Source organism: Pleurodeles waltl, chromosome 6 (genome assembly GCF_031143425.1).
Source record: "Pleurodeles waltl isolate 20211129_DDA chromosome 6, aPleWal1.hap1.20221129, whole genome shotgun sequence".
Classification (NCBI taxonomy): Eukaryota; Metazoa; Chordata; class Amphibia; order Caudata; family Salamandridae; genus Pleurodeles; species Pleurodeles waltl.
In genome coordinates this window covers 1,724,283,905-1,724,304,719 of record NC_090445.1, presented here as the reverse complement: position 1 = coordinate 1,724,304,719, position 20,815 = coordinate 1,724,283,905, and the positions used below count along the sequence as shown (strand labels likewise).

Below are 20,815 nucleotides of genomic sequence, written 5' to 3'. Positions count from 1 at the left end.
AGGAGATTCAATAGCACATCAACCACACCAAGCCAGCTCCTCCCTCCAGACCCACCCCTTCTGATAGAATCCAGCAGTGGTCATCCTTCAAAGACCTATGTCTCTCAGAGCTTTTCAGCATACTCAAATCCCTCAAAGCCACATTCTATGAAGATAATGTCTTACCCTTGTTGAGGCACTCTTCAGGGAAGCTCTTTCAACTCTTCTCACTATTGTCAGCACCTCCCTCTATCAAGGCATATTCCCAGATGCTGTAAGACATGCCAGGTCCACCCAGCCCTAAGGAAATTTACATAGGACTCTGATTGCCTTGCCCGCTATTAGCTCATCGCTCACCTACTCTACGTCAACAAAGTAACTGAAAAGTTGGTCTGCAGTCAACCATACAATCACATCAGCGCCAGCCACGTCCTGCATGACTACCAATCTGGCCTCAGATCACGTTGCAGTGGAGAGACTGCTACCTCACTCAGGGGGTGATTCTGAGCTTGGCGGGCGGCGGGAGCCGCCCGCCAAGCGGGAACCGCCAGAAGACCGTACCGCGGTCAAAAGACCGCAGCGGTCATTCTGGGTTTCCCACTGGGCTGGCGGGCGACCGCCAAAAGGCCGCCCGCCAGCCCAGCGGGAAACACCCTTCCACGAGGAAGCCGGCTCCGAATGGAGCCGGCGGAGTGGAAGGGGTGCGACGGGTGCAGTAGCACCCGTCGCGAATTTCAGTGGAGGATTCCCCTGGGCAGCGGAAAGCCGGCGGGAGACCGCCGACTTTCCGTTTCTGGCGGTCAGAATGCCCAAAGGAGCACCGCCAGCCTGTTGGCGGTGCTCCCGCGGACCACGGCCCTGGCGGTTTTTACCGCCAGGGTCAGAATGACCGCCTCAGTGTAGACATTGGGGGCCATTACAACCCTGGCGGTCAAAGACCGCCAGGGTTGTTTTGGCAGATTTCACCACCAGCAGGCTGGCGGTGAAATCCTGGGGATTATGACCGCGGCGGAAGCGCCGCGGCCACACCACCGGGACCGGTGGTTTCCCGCCACTTTAGTCCCGGCGGGAGTAATCCTCCAGGGCAGCGCTGCAAGCAGGGGATTACGAGTCCCCCCCCGCCAGCCTTTTCATGGCGGTTTGCACCGCCATGAAAAGGCTGGTGGAAAGCCACTATGTGACTATGCAGACAGTGAAAAGCGCGACGGGTGCAACTGCACCCGTCGCGCGGCCGCAACACCACCGGCTCTATTTGGAGCCGGCTCCTGTGTTGCGGCCCAGTGGGGATCCCCTGATGGCCGCGGCGGGAGTGCGGCCGCATTGGCGGCCACCCGGCGGTCGGAGAAGCCGTCTGACAAGGTCATAATGAGGGCCATTGTCTCCTGACTACAGATGAAGATGACCCCTGCTTCCGTATACTGGTGAACTTCTCAGCTGCTTTTGACACAGTTGACTATCCCACCCTTATTCATTCTCAAAAACTCGAATGGGATTCACAGGCAACTTCCTTTCCTGGTTCTCCTCCTACCTTTCCAGCTTACATTTCCAGTTTGTTTACATGGGCACCTCCTGGTGACAGACGATCTCCATCACTTGTGGAGTGCCCCATGGCCCAGTACTCTCTACTGCCATCTTCAACCTCTCCATGGAGCCACTTGGTCCTCAACTCAGAGAAAACAGCATTAAGAGTCCCCGGTATGCTGATAATACACAGCTCTACTTGAAAGTCTCCTTTGCTCTACACATGCAACACTTTGGACATGGCCTGCACCTCATCCAGACTAGGATGACCTGAAGCTCAAACCAACCAAGACACAATTCCTGTTGTTTGCCAAGAACAACAAACAAACCTTGGCCAATGACATGAACCTTCCAGCTTTGAACTCGAACTTTCACTGAACACCAAGTCACTCGGATTTACCCTGGGCACCATCCTCGCCCTCAAAAATATTGCCAAGAAAACAAAGATGGCCTGGTATCAGCTGTCTAAGGAACAAAGTAAAAACGATCCTCTCAGGAACCAACTTCAAAGCTGCTGTATAAGCTCTTGTTCCTGGATGGCAGTAGTGCCCTGGTCCAGGGTCTCCCAGACGCCACATTTGCAACCCTTTAGGGTATCCTACATGCTACAGCATGCCTCATTCTCACTTCTTGAATTCCACAAGAAGCTGAAGTCCTGGCTTTTGGAGTAGTCCCACTAGGACTCAGGTTTGGCTAGATTCACACCTGCCGAGCACCAGGATACTCTCCTGGGTGATGGTGAACTCTACAGATCTGCATAACATTATTAACTGTATTTATGACCAGAACCAGCTTTGCAACATGTGCCAGGCAAGGCACATGTTGAAAAGCTGTGTGTGTAATAATGTGCCTGTGATTTCCTGTCTGATGCCTACTCTTCCAGTTCTCCAGTGTTTACCAGCACCTCTCACATCCTCAGTACTTGATCTGCAATGGGTCAGTAAGAGATGATATGGACATGTGCAAGTCCTTGGTCACTGACAGGGAAACATTTAAGTCTCCACTCACTGATACAGAGATGTGCAAGTCTTCAGTCACTGATAGGGAGACGTGACAGGCGCTGGTCACTGATAGGAAGATGTGTAAGTCTTTGGTCACTGATAGGGAGATGTGCAAGTCTTCGGTCACTGATAGGGAGACATGTAGGTTTCTGGTCACTGAAAGAGCAATGTGCAAGTATTCTGTCACTGATAGGAAGATGTGTAAGTTTTTGGTCACTGATAGGGAGACTTGTAAGTCTTTGGTCACTGATAGGGAGATATGTAAATCTTTGGTCACTGATAGGGAGACATGTAAGTCTCCGGTCACTGCCAGGAAGATGTGTAAGTCTTTGGTCACTGATAGGGAGACTTGTAAGTCTTCGGTCACTGCTAGGAAGATGTGTAAGTCTTTGGTCACTGATAGGGAGATGTGTAGGACTTCGGTCCCTGATAGGGAGATGTGTAAGTCTTCGGTCACTGACATACCCACTGTTTCTCTGACATGTCCCTCCAGAAGACTCAAGGAGGTGCCACCTTCTGACCCCAGCCACTACCTGACCTGGATACCAGTCTCAAGAAAGGTTTCTCTCTCTCTCTTGTTCCCTCTGCAGTCTGTGGTGCCGACTACATGGAGCCCGAGTCCTCCAAGCCTGGGGTCCCTCTCCAGGGCTTCCCGAACAATGTCCCCCACTACGCCGAGGCGGACATCATCAACCTGCAGGGGGTGACAGGAAACAACACCTATGCGGTCCCTGCCGTGACTGTGGACGCCCTGGCCGGAAGGGACATCGCAGTGGGGGAGTTCCCCCGGGCCCGGCTCATCTTCAAGGAGAAGCTGGGCGAGGGCCAATTCGGAGAGGTGAGTCATAGACTCCCCAAGGGATATAGGGCATAGACTCCCCAGTGGAGGCTCTTCCTGTGCCATGTGTCTTTTGGGTTCGGATGCAGGAAGGTGTGAAGCTGGGCGAAGGCCAGTTTGCAGAGGTAAGTCATAGACTCCCCAAGGGAGGTAAGTCATGGACTCCCCAAGGGAGGCTCTTCCTGTGCCACGTGTCTTTTGGGTTCGGATGCAGGAAGGTGTGAAGTTGGACAAGGGCCAGTTTGGAGAGGTAAGTCATAGACTCCCCAAGGGACGTAGGGCATAGACTCCCCAATGGAGGCTCTTCCTGTGCCACGTGTCTTTTGGGTTCGGGTGCAGGAAGGTGTGAAGCTGGACGAGAGCCAGTTTGGAGAGGTGAGTCATAGACTCCCCAAGGGAGGTAGCTCATGGACTTACCAAGGGAGGTAGGTCATAGACTCCCCATTGGAGGTGAGTCATGGACTCCCCAAGGGAGATAGCTCATGGACCCCCAAGGGAGGTAGGACATGGACTCCCCAAGGGAGGCTCTTCCTGTGCCATGTGTCTTTTGGGTTCAGATGCAGGAAGGTGTGAAGCTGGGCGAGGGCCAGTTCGGAGAGGTAAGTCATGGACTCCCCAAGGGAGGTAGGTCATGGACTCACCAAGGGAGGTAGGTCATAGACTCCCCAATGGAGGTGAGTCATGGACTCCCCAAGGGAGGTAGGTCATGGACTTTCCAAGGGAGACTCTTCCTGTCTCATGTCTCTTTTGGGTTCGGATGCAGGAACGTGTGAACTTGGGAGCCTTGTCAAGAGCGAGGCCTGCACCAACTCACTGCTGGAAATATCTCTGCTGCTCAGAAGTGCTTTTATCATTCCAGTCAAATCTCGACTAAGGCATGCACCACTGCTTTCTGTCCCCTCTCCCTCTGTGTATCTACCATGTGCTTCTGTGCTCCCCGTGCTTCTGTGAACCCCATGTTTCTCTGCTCCACCCCAGGTCCACTTGTGTGAGATTGACAGCCCGCAGGACCTTCTGAGCCTCGAGTTTCCCTTCAATATACGCAAGGGACGCCCCCTGATGGTGGCTGTCAAGATACTGCGCGCCGATGCCACCAAGAATGCCAGGTATGGTGTGTTCCTCCGACTCCCCCCGCTCCACACCCCCATGCTGTGTGCTCTCTCCTCACCCTCTCACTCTGCCACGTCACTCCCTTCTCCCTCTGAATTTATATCCTCTCCTATCAGCCACTCACCCTCTGTAGGAAAGTACCATCTTGCCTAGCATGTTACCCCCATTTTTACACGTATGTCAGTTTGTTTTTGCCTGTCTCACTGGGATCCTGCTAGCCAGGACCCCAGTGCTCATAGTTTGTGGCCTGAATGTGTGTCCCTTTGTAGTGACTAACTGTGACACTGAGGCTATGCTAACCAGAACCTCAGTGCTTATGCTCTCTCTGCCTTTAAAATTGTCACTATAGGCTAGTGGCCATTTTTTACCAATTCTGATTAGCACACTGAAACACCCTTATAATTCCCTAGTATATGGTACCTAGGTACCCAGGGTATTGGGGTTCCAGGAGATCCCTATGGGCTGCAGCATTTCTTTGGCCACCCATAGGGAGCTCAGACAATTCTTACACAGGACTGCCACTCACAGCCATTTTACACTGCACTAAAGTAACTTATAATTCACCTATATCTCTAACCCTCACTTAGTGAAGGTTAGGTGCAAAGTTACTAAGTGTGAGGTCACCCTCTGTCCCTTCCCCTCTGTCCTACACTCTCTATCTCACCCCCTCTGTCCTACACCCTCTGTCCTACAACTCCATCCCATCCCCTCTGTCCTACACCCTCTATCTCACACTCTCTGTCCCTCACCCTCTGTCCTACACCCTCCATCCCTCACCCTCTATCTCACAGCCTCTGTCCCACACCCTCTGTGCCTCACCCTCTGTCCTACACCCTCTGTCCCCTTCCCTCTGTCCTACACCCTCTATTCCTCGCCCTCTATCTCACACCCTCTGTCCCACCCCCTCTGTCCTACACCCTCTATCTCACACCCTCTGCCTCACACGCTCTGTCCCACACCCTGTCTTCCACATCCTCTCTCCCTCACCCTTGGTCCCCCTCAACCTGTTTACTCACCCTCTGTCTCACACCCTTGGTCCTACACCCTCTACCTCACAGCCTCTGTCCCACACCCTCTGTCCTACACCCTCTATCCCACACCCTCTGTCCTACACCCTCTATCCCACAGCCTCTGTCCTACACCCTCTGTCCCTCACCCACTGTCCTACACCCTCTATCCCACACCCTCTGTCCTACACCCTCTATCTCACACCCTCTGTCCTACACCCTCTATTCCTCGCCCTCTATCTCACACCCTCTGTCCCACCCCCTCTGTCCTACACCCTCTATCTCACACCCTCTGCCTCACACGCTCTGTCCCACACCCTGTCTTCCACATCCTCTCTCCCTCACCCTTGGTCCCCCTCAACCTGTTTACTCACCCTCTGTCTCACACCCTTGGTCCTACACCCTCTACCTCACAGCCTCTGTCCCACACCCTCTGTCCTACACCCTCTATCCCACACCCTCTGTCCTACACCCTCTATCCCACAGCCTCTGTCCTACACCCTCTGTCCCTCACCCACTGTCCTACACCCTCTATCCCACACCCTCTGTCCTACACCCTCTATCTCACACCCTCTGTCCTACACCCTCTATCTCCCACCCTCTATCCCACACCCTCTGGCCTACACCCTCTGACCACCCTCTGTCCCTCACCCTCTGTTCCTCACCCTCTGTCCTACACCCTCTATCTCACACTCTCTGTCCCACACCCTCTATCTCCCACCCTCTACCCCACACCCTCTGGCCTACACCCTCTGTCCTACACCCTCTGCCCCTTACCCTCTGTCCCACACCCTCTGTCCTACACCCTCTATCCCTCGCCCTCTGTCCTACACCCTCTATCCCACAGCCTCTGTCCTACCTCCTCTGTCCTACACTCTCTGTCCCTCACCCACTGTCCTACACCCTCTATCCCACACCCTCTATCTCACACCCTCTGTCCCACACCCTCTGTCCTACACCCTCTATCTCACACCCTCTGTCCTACACCCTCTATCTCCCACCCTCTATCCCACACCCTCTGTCCCTCACCCTCTGTTCTACACCCTCTATCTCACACCATCTGCCTCACACTCTCTGTCCCACACGCTGTCTTCCACACCCTCTGTCCCTCACCCTTGCTCCCCCTCAACCTGTTTACTCACCCTCTGTCTCACACCCTTGGTCCTACACCCTCTACCTCACAGCCTCTGTCCCACACCCCCTGTTCTACACCCTCTATCCCTCGCCCTCTGTCCTACACCCTCTATCCCACACCCTCTGTCCTACACCCTCTGTCCCTCACACACTGTCCTACACCCTCTATCCCACACCCTCTGTCCTACACCCTCTATCTCACACCCTCTGTCCTACACCCTCTATCTCCCACCCTCTATCCCACAGCCTCTGGCCTACACCCTCTGTCCCACACCCTCTGTCCCTCACCCTCTGGCCTACCCCCTGTCTCCCACACCCTCTGGCCTACACCCTCTGTCCCACACCCTTTGTCCCTCACCCTCTGTCCCTCACCCTCTGTCCCTCACCCTCTATCTCACACCCTCTGTCCCACACCCTCTGCCCATCGCCCTCTATCTCACACCCTCTGCCCCTCACCCTCTGTCCCACACCCTCTGTCCTACACCCTCTATCAAAACGCCCTCTATCTCACAGCACCTGTCCCTCGCCCTCACTTCCACGCCCACTGTCTCTCGCCCTCAATTCCACACCTTCTGTCCCTCGCCCTCACTTCCACACCTACTGTACCTCGCCCTCACTTCCACACCTTCTGTTCCTCTCCCTCTCACCCACACCCTCTGTCTCACACCCTATCCCTCACCCTCTGTCCTACAACCTCTATCTCACACCCTCTGTCCCACACCCTCTATCCTACACCCTCTGTCCCTCACCCTCTATCTCACACCCTCTGTCCCTCAACCTCTATCCTACACCCTCTGTCCCTCACCCTCTGTCCTACACCCTCTATCCCACACCCTCTGTCCCTCACCCTCTATCCTACACCCTCTGTACTTTACCCTCTCTCACACTCTCTGTCCCAACCCTGTCTTCCACACCCTCTGTCCCTCACCCTTGGTCCCCCTCAACCTGTTTACTCACCCTCTATCTCACACCCTTGGTCCTACACCCTCTACCTCACAGCCTCTGTCCCACACCCTCTGTCCTACACCCTCTATCCCACACCCTCCGTCCTACACCCTCTGTCCATCACCCTCTGTCCTACACCCTCTGTCTCACACCATCTGTCCCTCACCCTCTGTCCTACACCCTCTGTCCCTCACCCTCCATCTCACACCCTCTGACCTACACCCTCTGTCCTACACCCTCTGTCCCTCACCCTCTATCTCACACCCTCTGTCCTACGCCCTCTTTCCCTCGCCCTCTATCTCACACCCTCTGTCCATCACCCTCTGTTCTACACCCTCTGTTCCACACCCTCTATCTCACACCCTCTGTCCCACACCCTCTGTCCTACACCCTCTGTCCCTCACCCTGTGTCCTACACCCTCTGTCCCACCCCCTCTGTCCTACACCCTCTGTCTCACACCCTCTGTCCCTCACCCTCTGTCCTACACCCTCTGTCTCTCACCCTCCACCTCACACCCTCTGACGTACACCCTCTGTCATACACCCTCTGTCCCTCACCCTCTCTCCTACACCCTCTGTCTCTCACCCTCCACCTCACACCCTCTGTCCTACGCCCTCTGTCCCTCACCCTCTATCTCACACCCTCTGTCCCACACCCTGTGACCTACACCCTCTGTTCCACACACTCTGTCCCTCACCCTCCATCTCACACCCTCTGTTCTACACACTCTATCCCTCACCCTCTACCTCACACCCTCTATCTCAGAGCCTCTGTCCTACACCCTCTATCCCTCACCCTCTATCTCACACCCTCTATCTCACAGCCTTTCGCCCTCTGTCCTACACCATCTACCTCACAGCCTCTGTCCCACACCCTCTGTCCTACACCCTCTATCTCACACCCTCTGTCCCTCACCCTCTGTTCTACACCCTCTGTTCCACACCCTCTATCTCACACCCTCTGTCCCACACCCTCTGACCTCCACCCTCTGTTCCACACCCTCTATCTCACACCCTCTGTTCCACACCCTCTGTCCCTCACCCTCCATCTCACACCCTCTGTTCTACACCCTCTATCTCCCACCATCTATCTCACACCCTCTATCTCACAGCCTCTGTCCCACACCCTCTATCACTCACCCTCTACCTCACAACCTCTGTCCCTCACCTTGTGTCTCACACCCTTTATCCCTCACCCTCCATCCTACACCATCTGTCCCACACCCTCTATCTCACACTCTCTGTCCCCCACCCTCTGTCCTACGCCCTTTATCCCTCTATCTCACACCATCTGTCCCACACCCTCTGTCCTACACCCTCTATCCCTCACCCTCTATCTCACAGCCTCTGTCCTACACCCCCTATCTCACAGCCCTTCACCCTCTGTCCTACACCCTCTTTCTCACACTCTCTGTCCCACACCATTCCACACCCTCTGTACCTCACCCTCAGACCCCTCAACCTGAGATATAGTGTGCACAGAGTCCAGGGGTTCCTCAGAGGCTTAAGAGAGGCTAAAGTAGATAATACTCATGCTCTCTTTGTGGTAGTGTGGTACTCACCCTCTATCCCACACCCAGTGTCCCCTCAACCTTCTTACTCACCCTCTACCTCACAGCCTCTGTCCCTCACCCTCTGTCCTACACCCTCTGTCCCTCCCCCTCTGTCCCTCACCCTCAGTCCCACACCCTCTGTCCTACACCCTCTATCCCTCGCCCTCTGTCCTACACCCTCTATCCCACAGCCTCTGTCCTACCTCCTCTGTCCTACACTCTCTGTCCCTCACCCACTGTCCTACACCCTCTATCCCACACCCTCTATCTCACACCCTCTGTCCCACACCCTCTGTCCTACACCCTCTATCTCACACCCTCTGTCCTACACCCTCTATCTCCCACCCTCTATCCCACACCCTCTGTCCCTCACCCTCTGTTCTACACCCTCTATCTCACACCATCTGCCTCACACTCTCTGTCCCACACGCTGTCTTCCACACCCTCTGTCCCTCACCCTTGCTCCCCCTCAACCTGTTTACTCACCCTCTGTCTCACACCCTTGGTCCTACACCCTCTACCTCACAGCCTCTGTCCCACACCCCCTGTTCTACACCCTCTATCCCTCGCCCTCTGTCCTACACCCTCTATCCCACACCCTCTGTCCTACACCCTCTGTCCCTCACACACTGTCCTACACCCTCTATCCCACACCCTCTGTCCTACACCCTCTATCTCACACCCTCTGTCCTACACCCTCTATCTCCCACCCTCTATCCCACAGCCTCTGGCCTACACCCTCTGTCCCACACCCTCTGTCCCTCACCCTCTGGCCTACCCCCTGTCTCCCACACCCTCTGGCCTACACCCTCTGTCCCACACCCTTTGTCCCTCACCCTCTGTCCCTCACCCTCTGTCCCTCACCCTCTATCTCACACCCTCTGTCCCACACCCTCTGCCCATCGCCCTCTATCTCACACCCTCTGCCCCTCACCCTCTGCCCCTCACCCTCTGTCCCACACCCTCTGTCCTACACCCTCTATCAAAACGCCCTCTATCTCACAGCACCTGTCCCTCGCCCTCACTTCCACGCCCACTGTCTCTCGCCCTCAATTCCACACCTTCTGTCCCTCGCCCTCACTTCCACACCTACTGTACCTCGCCCTCACTTCCACACCTTCTGTTCCTCACCCTCTCACCCACACCCTCTGTCTCACACCCTATCCCTCACCCTCTGTCCTACAACCTCTATCTCACACCCTCTGTCCCACACCCTCTATCCTACACCCTCTGTCCCTCACCCTCTATCTCACACCCTCTGTCCCTCAACCTCTATCCTACACCCTCTGTCCCTCACCCTCTGTCCTACACCCTCTATCCCACACCCTCTGTCCCTCACCCTCTATCCTACACCCTCTGTACTTTACCCTCTCTCACACTCTCTGTCCCAACCCTGTCTTCCACACCCTCTGTCCCTCACCCTTGGTCCCCCTCAACCTGTTTACTCACCCTCTATCTCACACCCTTGGTCCTACACCCTCTACCTCACAGCCTCTGTCCCACACCCTCTGTCCTACACCCTCTATCCCACACCCTCCGTCCTACACCCTCTGTCCATCACCCTCTGTCCTACACCCTCTGTCTCACACCATCTGTCCCTCACCCTCTGTCCTACACCCTCTGTCCCTCACCCTCCATCTCACACCCTCTGACCTACACCCTCTGTCCTACACCCTCTGTCCCTCACCCTCTATCTCACACCCTCTGTCCTACGCCCTCTTTCCCTCGCCCTCTATCTCACACCCTCTGTCCATCACCCTCTGTTCTACACCCTCTGTTCCACACCCTCTATCTCACACCCTCTGTCCCACACCCTCTGTCCTACACCCTCTGTCCCTCACCCTGTGTCCTACACCCTCTGTCCCACCCCCTCTGTCCTACACCCTCTGTCTCACACCCTCTGTCCCTCACCCTCTGTCCTACACCCTCTGTCTCTCACCCTCCACCTCACACCCTCTGACGTACACCCTCTGTCATACACCCTCTGTCCCTCACCCTCTCTCCTACACCCTCTGTCTCTCACCCTCCACCTCACACCCTCTGTCCTACGCCCTCTGTCCCTCACCCTCTATCTCACACCCTCTGTTCATCACCCTCTGTTCTACACCCTCTGTTCTACACCCTCTGTTCCACACCCTCTATCTCACACCCTCTGTCCCACACCCTCTGACCTACACCCTCTGTTCCACACACTCTGTCCCTCACCCTCCATCTCACACCCTCTGTTCTACACACTCTATCCCTCACCCTCTACCTCACACCCTCTATCTCAGAGCCTCTGTCCTACACCCTCTATCCCTCACCCTCTATCTCACACCCTCTATCTCACAGCCTTTCGCCCTCTGTCCTACACCATCTACCTCACAGCCTCTGTCCCACACCCTCTGTCCTACACCCTCTATCTCACACCCTCTGTCCCTCACCCTCTGTTCTACACCCTCTGTTCCACACCCTCTATCTCACACCCTCTGACCTCCACCCTCTGTTCCACACCCTCTATCTCACACCCTCTGTTCCACACCCTCTGTCCCTCACCCTCCATCTCACACCCTCTGTTCTACACCCTCTATCTCCCACCATCTATCTCACACCCTCTATCTCACAGCCTCTGTCCCACACCCTCTATCACTCACCCTCTACCTCACAACCTCTGTCCCTCACCTTGTGTCTCACACCCTTTATCCCTCACCCTCCATCCTACACCATCTGTCCCACACCCTCTATCTCACACTCTCTGTCCCCCACCCTCTGTCCTACGCCCTTTATCCCTCTATCTCACACCATCTGTCCCACACCCTCTGTCCTACACCCTCTATCCCTCACCCTCTATCTCACAGCCTCTGTCCTACACCCCCTATCTCACAGCCCTTCACCCTCTGTCCTACACCCTCTTTCTCACACTCTCTGTCCCACACCATTCCACACCCTCTGTACCTCACCCTCAGACCCCTCAACCTGAGATATAGTGTGCACAGAGTCCAGGGGTTCCTCAGAGGCTTAAGAGAGGCTAAAGTAGATAATACTCATGCTCTCTTTGTGGTAGTGTGGTACTCACCCTCTATCCCACACCCAGTGTCCCCTCAACCTTCTTACTCACCCTCTACCTCACAGCCTCTGTCCCTCACCCTCTGTCCTACACCCTCTGTCCCTCCCCCTCTGTCCCTCACCCTCAGTCCCACACCCTCTATCTCACACCCTCTGTCCCAAACCCTCTATCCTACACCCTCTAGCCCACGCCCTCTGTCTCACAGCACCTGTCCCTCACCCTCACTTCCACGCCCTCTGTCCCTCACTTCCACACCCCCTATCCCTCGCCCTCACTTCCACACCTTCTGTCCCTCGCCCTCTCTAGGTTTCCCACCTAGGCAAGTGTAGTGTGTCGAGGGGCGCTGGGAGTGTAAGAAAACACCAAAGGTACGTAATAAAACCCACCCCAGAGCCCAGGAAAGAAGGCTTAAATAACAGAAAGTTTCATATAACACACAAGACGTCATGATAGAAGATAATGCAAGAACCAGAAGAGACTGCAAGACACCAGCAATGGATTCCTGGACCTGAAGACCTGTGGAAGAAGGGGACCAAGTCCAAGAAGCACTCAAGAGTCCAGGGAGAACAGGAGCCCCTGCTAACCTGGATGAAGGTGCAAAAGAGGAGCCACCGGTGAAGAACAGTCAGTACTGTACCCAAGAAGACAGATGTGGGTTCCTGGTTGGTGCAGATGATCTCCCAAGCCGGATGGATGACTGCAGTCCGGTTTGCGTCGCTGGATTCCGCCAACAGGCTATGGCACACGCAAAGCTCGCAGTTAGCGGAAAATGGCACTGCCTGGGACCAGGAGGGACCTGGTGGCCTCTACCCAGGAGGGAGAGACCGAAGGGGCTCTCAGCAACTCAGAGAGCCCTCTGAAGACCAGGCAGCGTGCACAAGGGTCCCACAGCACGGGGGCAAAGAAGGTGCAAATGGAAGCCCACGCAGCACGACACAAACAGATCCCACACTGCCGGAGAACCACTCAGGAAGCTTTGCGTCACAGGAAGGAGTGCTGGGGACCTGAGCTGTGCTGTGCATGAAGAATTTTGTGGAAGGTCGAACACAAGCCTTGGCAACTGCAAATCATGCGGTGCACCGGAGTACTGTCTTGCATTGGAAGGCAAGCTCTTACCTCCACCAAAGTTAGACTGCTGGACCTTGGGACAGTCGGTGTCACTTCAGACCACCACAGGTGTTGCTAGTTCCAGGCTTGTCGTAAGGAGAGGGGACCCACGCCACCAGTTGTCGCTGCAGAGAGGTGCCTGCTGAAGCAGGGAAGTGACTCCTTCACTTCAAGGGTGATTCCATCGTTCTTCTGGTGCAGGCTGAAGACAGCCAATATTTGGAGGATGCACAACCTGGAAACAGTTGCAGTTGTTGGCAGGAGCTGAAAATACAAAGTTGCAGAAGTCGTCTTAGCTTCTTTGTTGCAGTTTGTAGAGTTCCTAGAGGGTCCAGAAGCAGTTTCGTCAGTAGAAGATGAAGTAAAGGATGCAGACTATTCCTGCTGGAGTCTTCCAATCCGAATCTGAGGAAACAACCAGGAGAGCCCCTAATTAGCCCGGAGAGGGTGATTGGTCAGCTGCACAGGTAAACACCTATCAGGGGAGGGCTTTGACATCACCTGCTGGCACTGGCCACTCAGATGCTCCCAAAGTGTCCCACCACCTTGGAATCCAAGATGGCAAAAACCCAGGGACACTCTGGAGGAATTCTGGGCACCACCCCTAGGGTGGTGATGGACAAGGGAGTGGTCATTCCCCTTTCTTGTGTCCATTTATGTACCAGAGGCGGGACTGGGGGTCCCTGAACTGGTGTAGACTAGATTATGCAAGGAGGGCACCATCTGTGCCCATCAAAGCATTTCCAGAGGCTGGGGTAGGCTACCCCTCCCATGCCTGTAACACCTATTTCCAAAGGGAGAGGGTGTAACACCCCTCTCCCATAGGAAATGCGTTGTTCTGCCTTCCTGGGCTGGAGCTGTCTGAGAGGTGACAGCAGCTGGGGCTGCCTGGAAAACCTCAGAAGCCTGGATTGGCAGTACTGGGGGTCCACTTTGGAGCCCCCAGAGTGCATCGAATTGAACAACCAATACTAGAATCAGTATTGGGGTACAATTCCTGGGTGTTAGACACCTTACATGGCCATATTCGGAGTTACCATTGTGAAGCTGGACATACGTATTGACCTATGTCCAGTGCACACGTAAAATGGCGTCCCGCACTCACGAAGTCCAGGGAAATGGTCCTGGACGATGTGGGGCACCTCTGGTAGTGCAAGACCTGACATATTGGTGACTTTAAAGTGACCTAGTACAGTGGAAATGATTGTGCAAGGGTCCATGCACCATTTCACGCAGGCTGCAATGGCAGTCCTGCAGAAGTCTTTGCATGGGCTCCCTCTGGGTGGCAAAAGTAATGCTGCAGCCCATAGGGATCCCCTGGAGCCCCAATGCCTTGGGGACCTAAGTACCATATACTAGGGACTTACAAGGGGTGACCAGTATGCCAATTTGGGATGAAATACTGGGTTACCAGTACATAGTGACAAATTTGAGGGGAGAGCATAAGTACTGGGGTCCTGGTTAGCAGGATCCCAATGACACAGTCAAACACACTGACATCAGGCAGAAATTGGGGGTAACATGCCAAAAAGATGGTACTTCTCAAGATTCACTCTCTCTCACTCACCCTTTGTCCCACAATCTGTTCTTCACAGTCTCCTCCTCAGCCTGTCCCCTTCACTCCTCCCCCCACTGCTCTCTCACCCAAACCCACATTTAACTCTTCATGATTACAAACTAAAGCAGTGCCCTCATTCCAAACTGCTTCCCCTCTCTATGTCTCTGGCTGCAGGAACGATTTCCTAAAAGAGGTGAAAATTATGTCCCGCCTGAAGGACCCCAACATCATCCGCCTCCTGGGGGTGTGCGTGCAGGATGACCCACTCTGTATGATCACTGAGTACATGGAAAATGGCGACCTCAACCAGTTCCTCAGCAGCCACGATCTGGAGGACAAGATCAGCGGCAGCGCTTGCTGCATGCCAGGAATCAGGTGAGGCGCTGGGTTGAGGTGAGTTGAAGGTACAGAGCAGAGGGAATGCAGATTAAGGAGGTGAGGTCCCTGGGATGAAGTGAGGACCTAGGAATAAAGTGACAGCCCTGAGTCTGTGATAGAGCCTAGGATGTTAGGATGAGGGTCTGTAGACGAGATGAGGATACTGGGATGAGGTGAGGACCCTGGGATGGGGTGAAGAACAAGGATGAGGTGAGGACCCTGGGATGGGGTGAAGAACAGGGATGAGGTGAGGACCATGGGATGAGGAAACTGGGATGATGTGAGGACTCTGTGATGAGGACCCTATGATGACGCGAGGACCCTGAGATGAGGTGAGGACCCTATGATGATGTGAGGAGTCTGGGATGAGGTGAGAACCCTGGGATGAGGTGACGACCAGGGATGAGATGAGGGCTCATAGGTGAGGTAAAAACTTTGGAATAAGGTGACAGCTTGAAAACAGCGTGAGGGTCCCAGGACCAGTTGAAGGCTCTGAGATGAGGTGAGGACCAGGGATGAGGTGAAGACCCTGGGATGAGGTGAAGACCCTGGGATGAGGTGAAGACCAGGGATGAGTAGGGGGACCAAGGATGAGGGGAAGGCCCTGGGATTGGGATAGGGTGAAGACCAAGGATGAGGTGAGTACCAAGGATGAGGTGATAGCCTGGAAACTGTGTGAGGACCCAGGATGAGAAGAAATTCTGTTTATGAGGTGAGGACCAAGGATGAGGTGAAGACCCAGGGATGAGGTGAGGACTAGGGATGAGGAGAGGGACCAAGAATGAGGGGAAGACTCTGGAATAAGATGACAGCCTGGAGACCATGCTAGAGCCACAGCGAAAAGGGTAGTAGCGGTCAGAGTGCTGCACCTCCGTATCGTTACAGTTTGTATTAGGCAACAAAGTCAAAGAAGCGAGAAACTGGTGCCAAGTTGGTCGAGTGCCCCACTACCCGATGAGCACTGAAAGTTGTGTATACAGATACACAATGAAAATTAGTCCAGAATGACCAGGCACTCAGAGAAATATAGTCCGGTTATATCAATGGGAAAAAGTTTCCCTAGGTAATGTGGATCCAGAAGCGGAGAAAAAAACACTGATTCCAAGTTGATGTTGGTCAAAGTCTTTAATCCTTTAGACCGTGTTGGTCATAGATGAGTTTTTCATTTATGCAGAGAAACAGCCAACACGTGTTTCGTCACACAAGTGACTTTTTCAAGGCTGTAAAACAATAATAAATGCTAAGTGTCGTATATTATTCAGTGTATATACAAGTCAGAAAAATAAATAAATTGGACTCGTGCTCCGCTAGTGTTAAAATGTGTGAGCATGCACACACTAGTGAGAAGAAGGTGATTGGCATGGCAAACTGTGTACTCAAAGTGTGTCCTTTAACAATATCGAGGTGAGAGGGGAAAAAAAAAAGGAAGACGTGAATGTGACACCCAAATGATCCAGTGGAAAATAGAAAACAGGAGGTACAGAAAAGTTACGTATTAGGTTATAATGCAAAAATAACCCAGGCGATGTGTAGTAAAAATAACAACGCAAGTGTTGGGACAGAAAGAGACGTGACAACTAAGTGACTAAAACTGGTAGAAAGGAAAGAGGTCGTGTCAGGCGGTGGGTGAAACCCACTAAAAGTCCCTATACTCCGTAACATACCTGGGCCTGTCCGGCCAGAGAGAGTACGAACGTGGTTGGTGTGTCGGTAGGTTTGGGAGAAAGAGCTGGATCAGCTAAGTCGAGTGTGGTTTCTCCAGTTGTCGAAGAAGGAAGGCGGGGAAGCCCTGATAAGCCTCCAAAGATTCCCTAGAAAATTAAGCAGTCTGAGGTGGAGTAGATGCAGAAGGTATAAAGTATAACTTTCATGCAGAAACCTTCAAGTAAGTAAAACTAAAAACACCTAGGGGGGTGGGGGGAGAGAAGGGAGAAGGGGCCTGGTAAAGGGGTGTTGGAAGTAATAAAAGACTTATCCATGGGTCAGAAGTAACGTAAGTTTAATGAGGAAAAAGCAGAACGGCATATATCAAAAAATTCCAAAAGGGAGTAAGTCCCTAAGCGGTAAGGAACAAGTGTAAAAAACGGACATGACGGGCGAGGAGCTGTAGCATGTGTTGGTTACACACCAGGATGTCCGGAGACAAAATAAGATAAAGAGAGTATCGGAAAAACCAAACGTGCAAATTAAAATGAGCTCCGCCAGTAAAGTTAACCACCATGGGACCCGTGGTCAGTTAGGAGATTACGAGGGCACGAACACACCATAGTTTGACAAGTAACTGTAATAAGCTATACACACTATGGTGTGTGGTGCCGGGTGGTAAATGGAGAGAGAAGTCGTTTGGATGTACGGGTCTGAGGTTCGGATAGGAGATTCACAGAAATACAAATGGCAAGTAAATATTGTGCGGCCAAGTTGATGACCTCAAAGAGGTGGTGACCACGTATCAAGGGGGGCAGGTAGGAAGTCTTAGCATCTGGGAAGCTGATAAAAGGCGGAAATACCTTGTTAGATGAAGCTCGGTTCGTCTGTTGTGTGAAGTGAAACGTCCGACGTGTTGAACGCCCGCACGTATTAATGTGCGAGCGTTTTATCAACATAAAAGGAGGACTGTGCTAAGTAGATGTCCCATGTGCAAGCCGATGTTGTGAGAAAAAGAGACGGCCATCTTTTAATGATAGGAGTAGACTGGAGAAAAATTATGTAACACTAGTAAAAAAGCGGAATAATGAATGGAGTGCTAAGTTCATAAACTATTCGATAATAGCATGTCCGTGGTCTCTGGTGAGTGTGAAGAGCGTGTCAGTAGAGTAAAGTAAAGGGAGAACTAAACGTTCATCAGGTCCCAAATACGTGTCGGTGTATGGAAAATAGAGGCAGCCATTTTGTAATGGTGGGGTCGAAAGCAATCGTAGGAGTGCAGTAAGTTTGGCCGTGTTACAGGAGTACTCCAGAATTAAAGGGGTTTGAAAACCCTGAAATACCTATGTAAGCAGAGAAAAGAAACCCAGACGGTGAAAAAGCGGCTGACTTCTCTGATTAAAAGTGAGTTGTGAAACACCAGTTGAAATTATCTTCAAATGTCCTGCTTGAGAGTGTGACAAAAGTGCCAACGGGGTGAGGGTTGACAGCTATAATTAGGAAAGTAAACAGAGCATAAGTAGTGACATTTTGCATAGTACAATGTAGGCATAATAGGAAACCTCCTTGGACACAACATAGTCCAGTGAGGATAATAGGTAAGTGTGGAAATGGGGTTACAAGTGCAAAATACATACAACAGTAGTTTGGTGCGCATTAATGTGCATGTTCCTTATGAGCTGAGTTACATGTTCAAATACGACGTATAAACATGAAATTAAAAGGGCATGTATCACAAAGCTAGGTGAGGAAGAAATGTAGTTCATGGTCAGTGTTTAGTCCATGCTCTACTGCACGGAGTTTAAGAATCCAACCTGCCTCACATCTCCGTAGGTCCCTGGTTCTATCCCCTAGTCTGGGTGAACCCGTGACCTGAGCGATACCGTGAAACCTAATATTGATCAAATCCCTCTCGTCATGCATAGTGTTAAAATGGACGGCCATCGGGTACGTGCTATTGAAGTTCCTGATAGCTCTCACGTGTTCTTGTATCCGTTCCTTCAAAGGGCGTATCGTGCTGCCAACGTAAATCAGTCCGCACACACAAATCAAACAGTAGACAGAAAAACGCGTATTGCAGTTGATAAAGCTCGTAATTCTGTGAGTAACGCTCGTATTGTATGTGAACAAAGAGGTCTTGTTGAGAGCCAGTTGGCACAAAATGCAGTTTCCACATTTAAAGAAGCCCCTTGGTTTACTAGGAATCCAGGTGGAGGAGTGTGTCTGTGTGAGGGGCATAAGAAAGCTAGGGCACAGTATGTTTCTGAGTGTGCGTCCCCTGCTGTGAGTCATGGTTGGAGAGTTGTTGATATAGCTCTTGAGACAAGAATCCAGTAGTAGTATATGCCAATGTTTCCTAAGGACACGGAGTATGGTTTTACTGGCGGGGCTGTATTGAGTGATGAAGGAGATAGGACGTAAGTTGGGTGTTCTGGGTGGTCTCTTGGAGCCCCTGGTAAGAAGCGAGTGTTGGTCTTTGGAAGAAATGCGTTTAATCCCTGTGGAAATTAGTTCCTTAGTGTATCCACGGGCTTGGAAGCGATGTGTCAGTATGTTGGGTTCTTGTTTGAAGATGTCAGGGTCAGTGCAGTTGCGTCGAACTCTGATCATTTCCCCATAGGGAATGGCTCTGATTTGTGTCAGTGGGTGGGCGCTCTGTGCATGTAGGATAGAGTTACACGCAGTTGGTTTCCTGTATAGTCTAGAGGTGATCCTATGGTTGGTGATATAAAGGAGAAGGTCTAAGAATTCGATTTGAGTGCGGTCCACCTTGTGTGTGAATTTTAAGTTGAAATCATTGGTGTTAAGATGTTGAATGAGTGTGTCGAGGTCAGAGGCGTTGCCCGTCCAGATAGCCAAAATATCGTCAATGTATCTGCCCCAGTAGAGAATGTGCTGGGTGATGTGTTTTGGGCATTTGGACCACAGATGTGTTGATTCAAACTGTCCCATATACAGATTAGCATATGATGGAGAAAATTTTGCACCCATAGCTACACCCTGGCACTGGCGATACCAGTTACCATTGTGTAAAAAGACGTTGTTTTCAAGTACCAAGCGTGTGAGGTCAAGAAGCATACAGTTATGTTCCAATAGGGTGGCATCCCGTAAGCTGAGAGTCTTAGAAAGCATCTCAAGGCCCTTTTCCAGTGGAATGGTTGTGTATAGCGAGCTGACATCTAGGCAGATAAAAGTACACTCCTCTGTCCATTCTATGTCCTCAAGTTTGCAAAGCAGATCCCTAGTGTCCTGGATGTAGGATGGAAGGTTACGCACCAAGGGTTGGAGAAATGAATCAATGTATTCAGAGATGTGTTCAGTGGGAGACCCAATACCTGAGATAATGGGCCTACCAGGTGGAAATCCATCAGTTTTGTGTACCTTGGGTAGGATGTAAATACAGGGTGCTCGAGGTGCTGTGACTCGCAAGTACCTATATTCGAGGTCAGATAAGAGACACAGATTCTTCCAATGGGTAAGTCTGTTTTCTATTAAGTCTGAGATGTTAGGGAGAGGGTTAGACAGGACAGCAATGTAAGCCTGTGTGTCACTCAGTTGTCTGTCGATTTCTAAGATGTAGTCTGATCTATCCATGACTACTACATTGCCCCCTTTGTCTGCTTCTTTGATGACTAGATCTGTGCGTCTGGACAGTTGCTGCAAAGCCATACATTCACTGTTTGTCAGATTATTCTTGTGTCTGTGTGGACGTGTCCCAAGTCTGTCCTCAATTTGGAAAAGTTCCGAGCTCACTGCTTTGTAGAAAACATCAATGCAGTTATCTGGAGATAAGATTGGGACGAAGGAAGATTTTGGTTTGAGACCACTGTCCTGATCTAAGTTAGAAGGGATGTCAAGATGAACTAGAAGTTCCTCGAGACGCACGGGTGAGAGAGAGGGGTCGTCCAGTGAGAGTATTGTCTGTATGTCTTGCAGATCCTTAATGGATTTATTGCTGATAGGTGTATGTGCGGGTGATTCTATGGTGGTGCCA

General features: G+C 52.3%; 1 protein-coding gene across 4 annotated transcripts in view; it reads left to right on the top strand.

Moving 5' to 3' along the window:
• DDR1 (discoidin domain receptor tyrosine kinase 1) overlaps window positions 1-20,815 on the top strand; it is a 465,777-nt gene that overhangs the window by 336,304 nt on the left and 108,658 nt on the right. For all 4 annotated transcript variants that reach the window (XM_069241966.1, XM_069241967.1, XM_069241968.1 and 1 more), the window contains 3 exons: window positions 3,092-3,339; window positions 4,318-4,445; window positions 14,974-15,174. In XM_069241966.1, coding sequence (XP_069098067.1) covers window positions 3,092-3,339; window positions 4,318-4,445; window positions 14,974-15,174 — 577 coding nt within the window. The remainder of the gene's footprint in view (window positions 1-3,091; window positions 3,340-4,317; window positions 4,446-14,973; window positions 15,175-20,815) is intronic.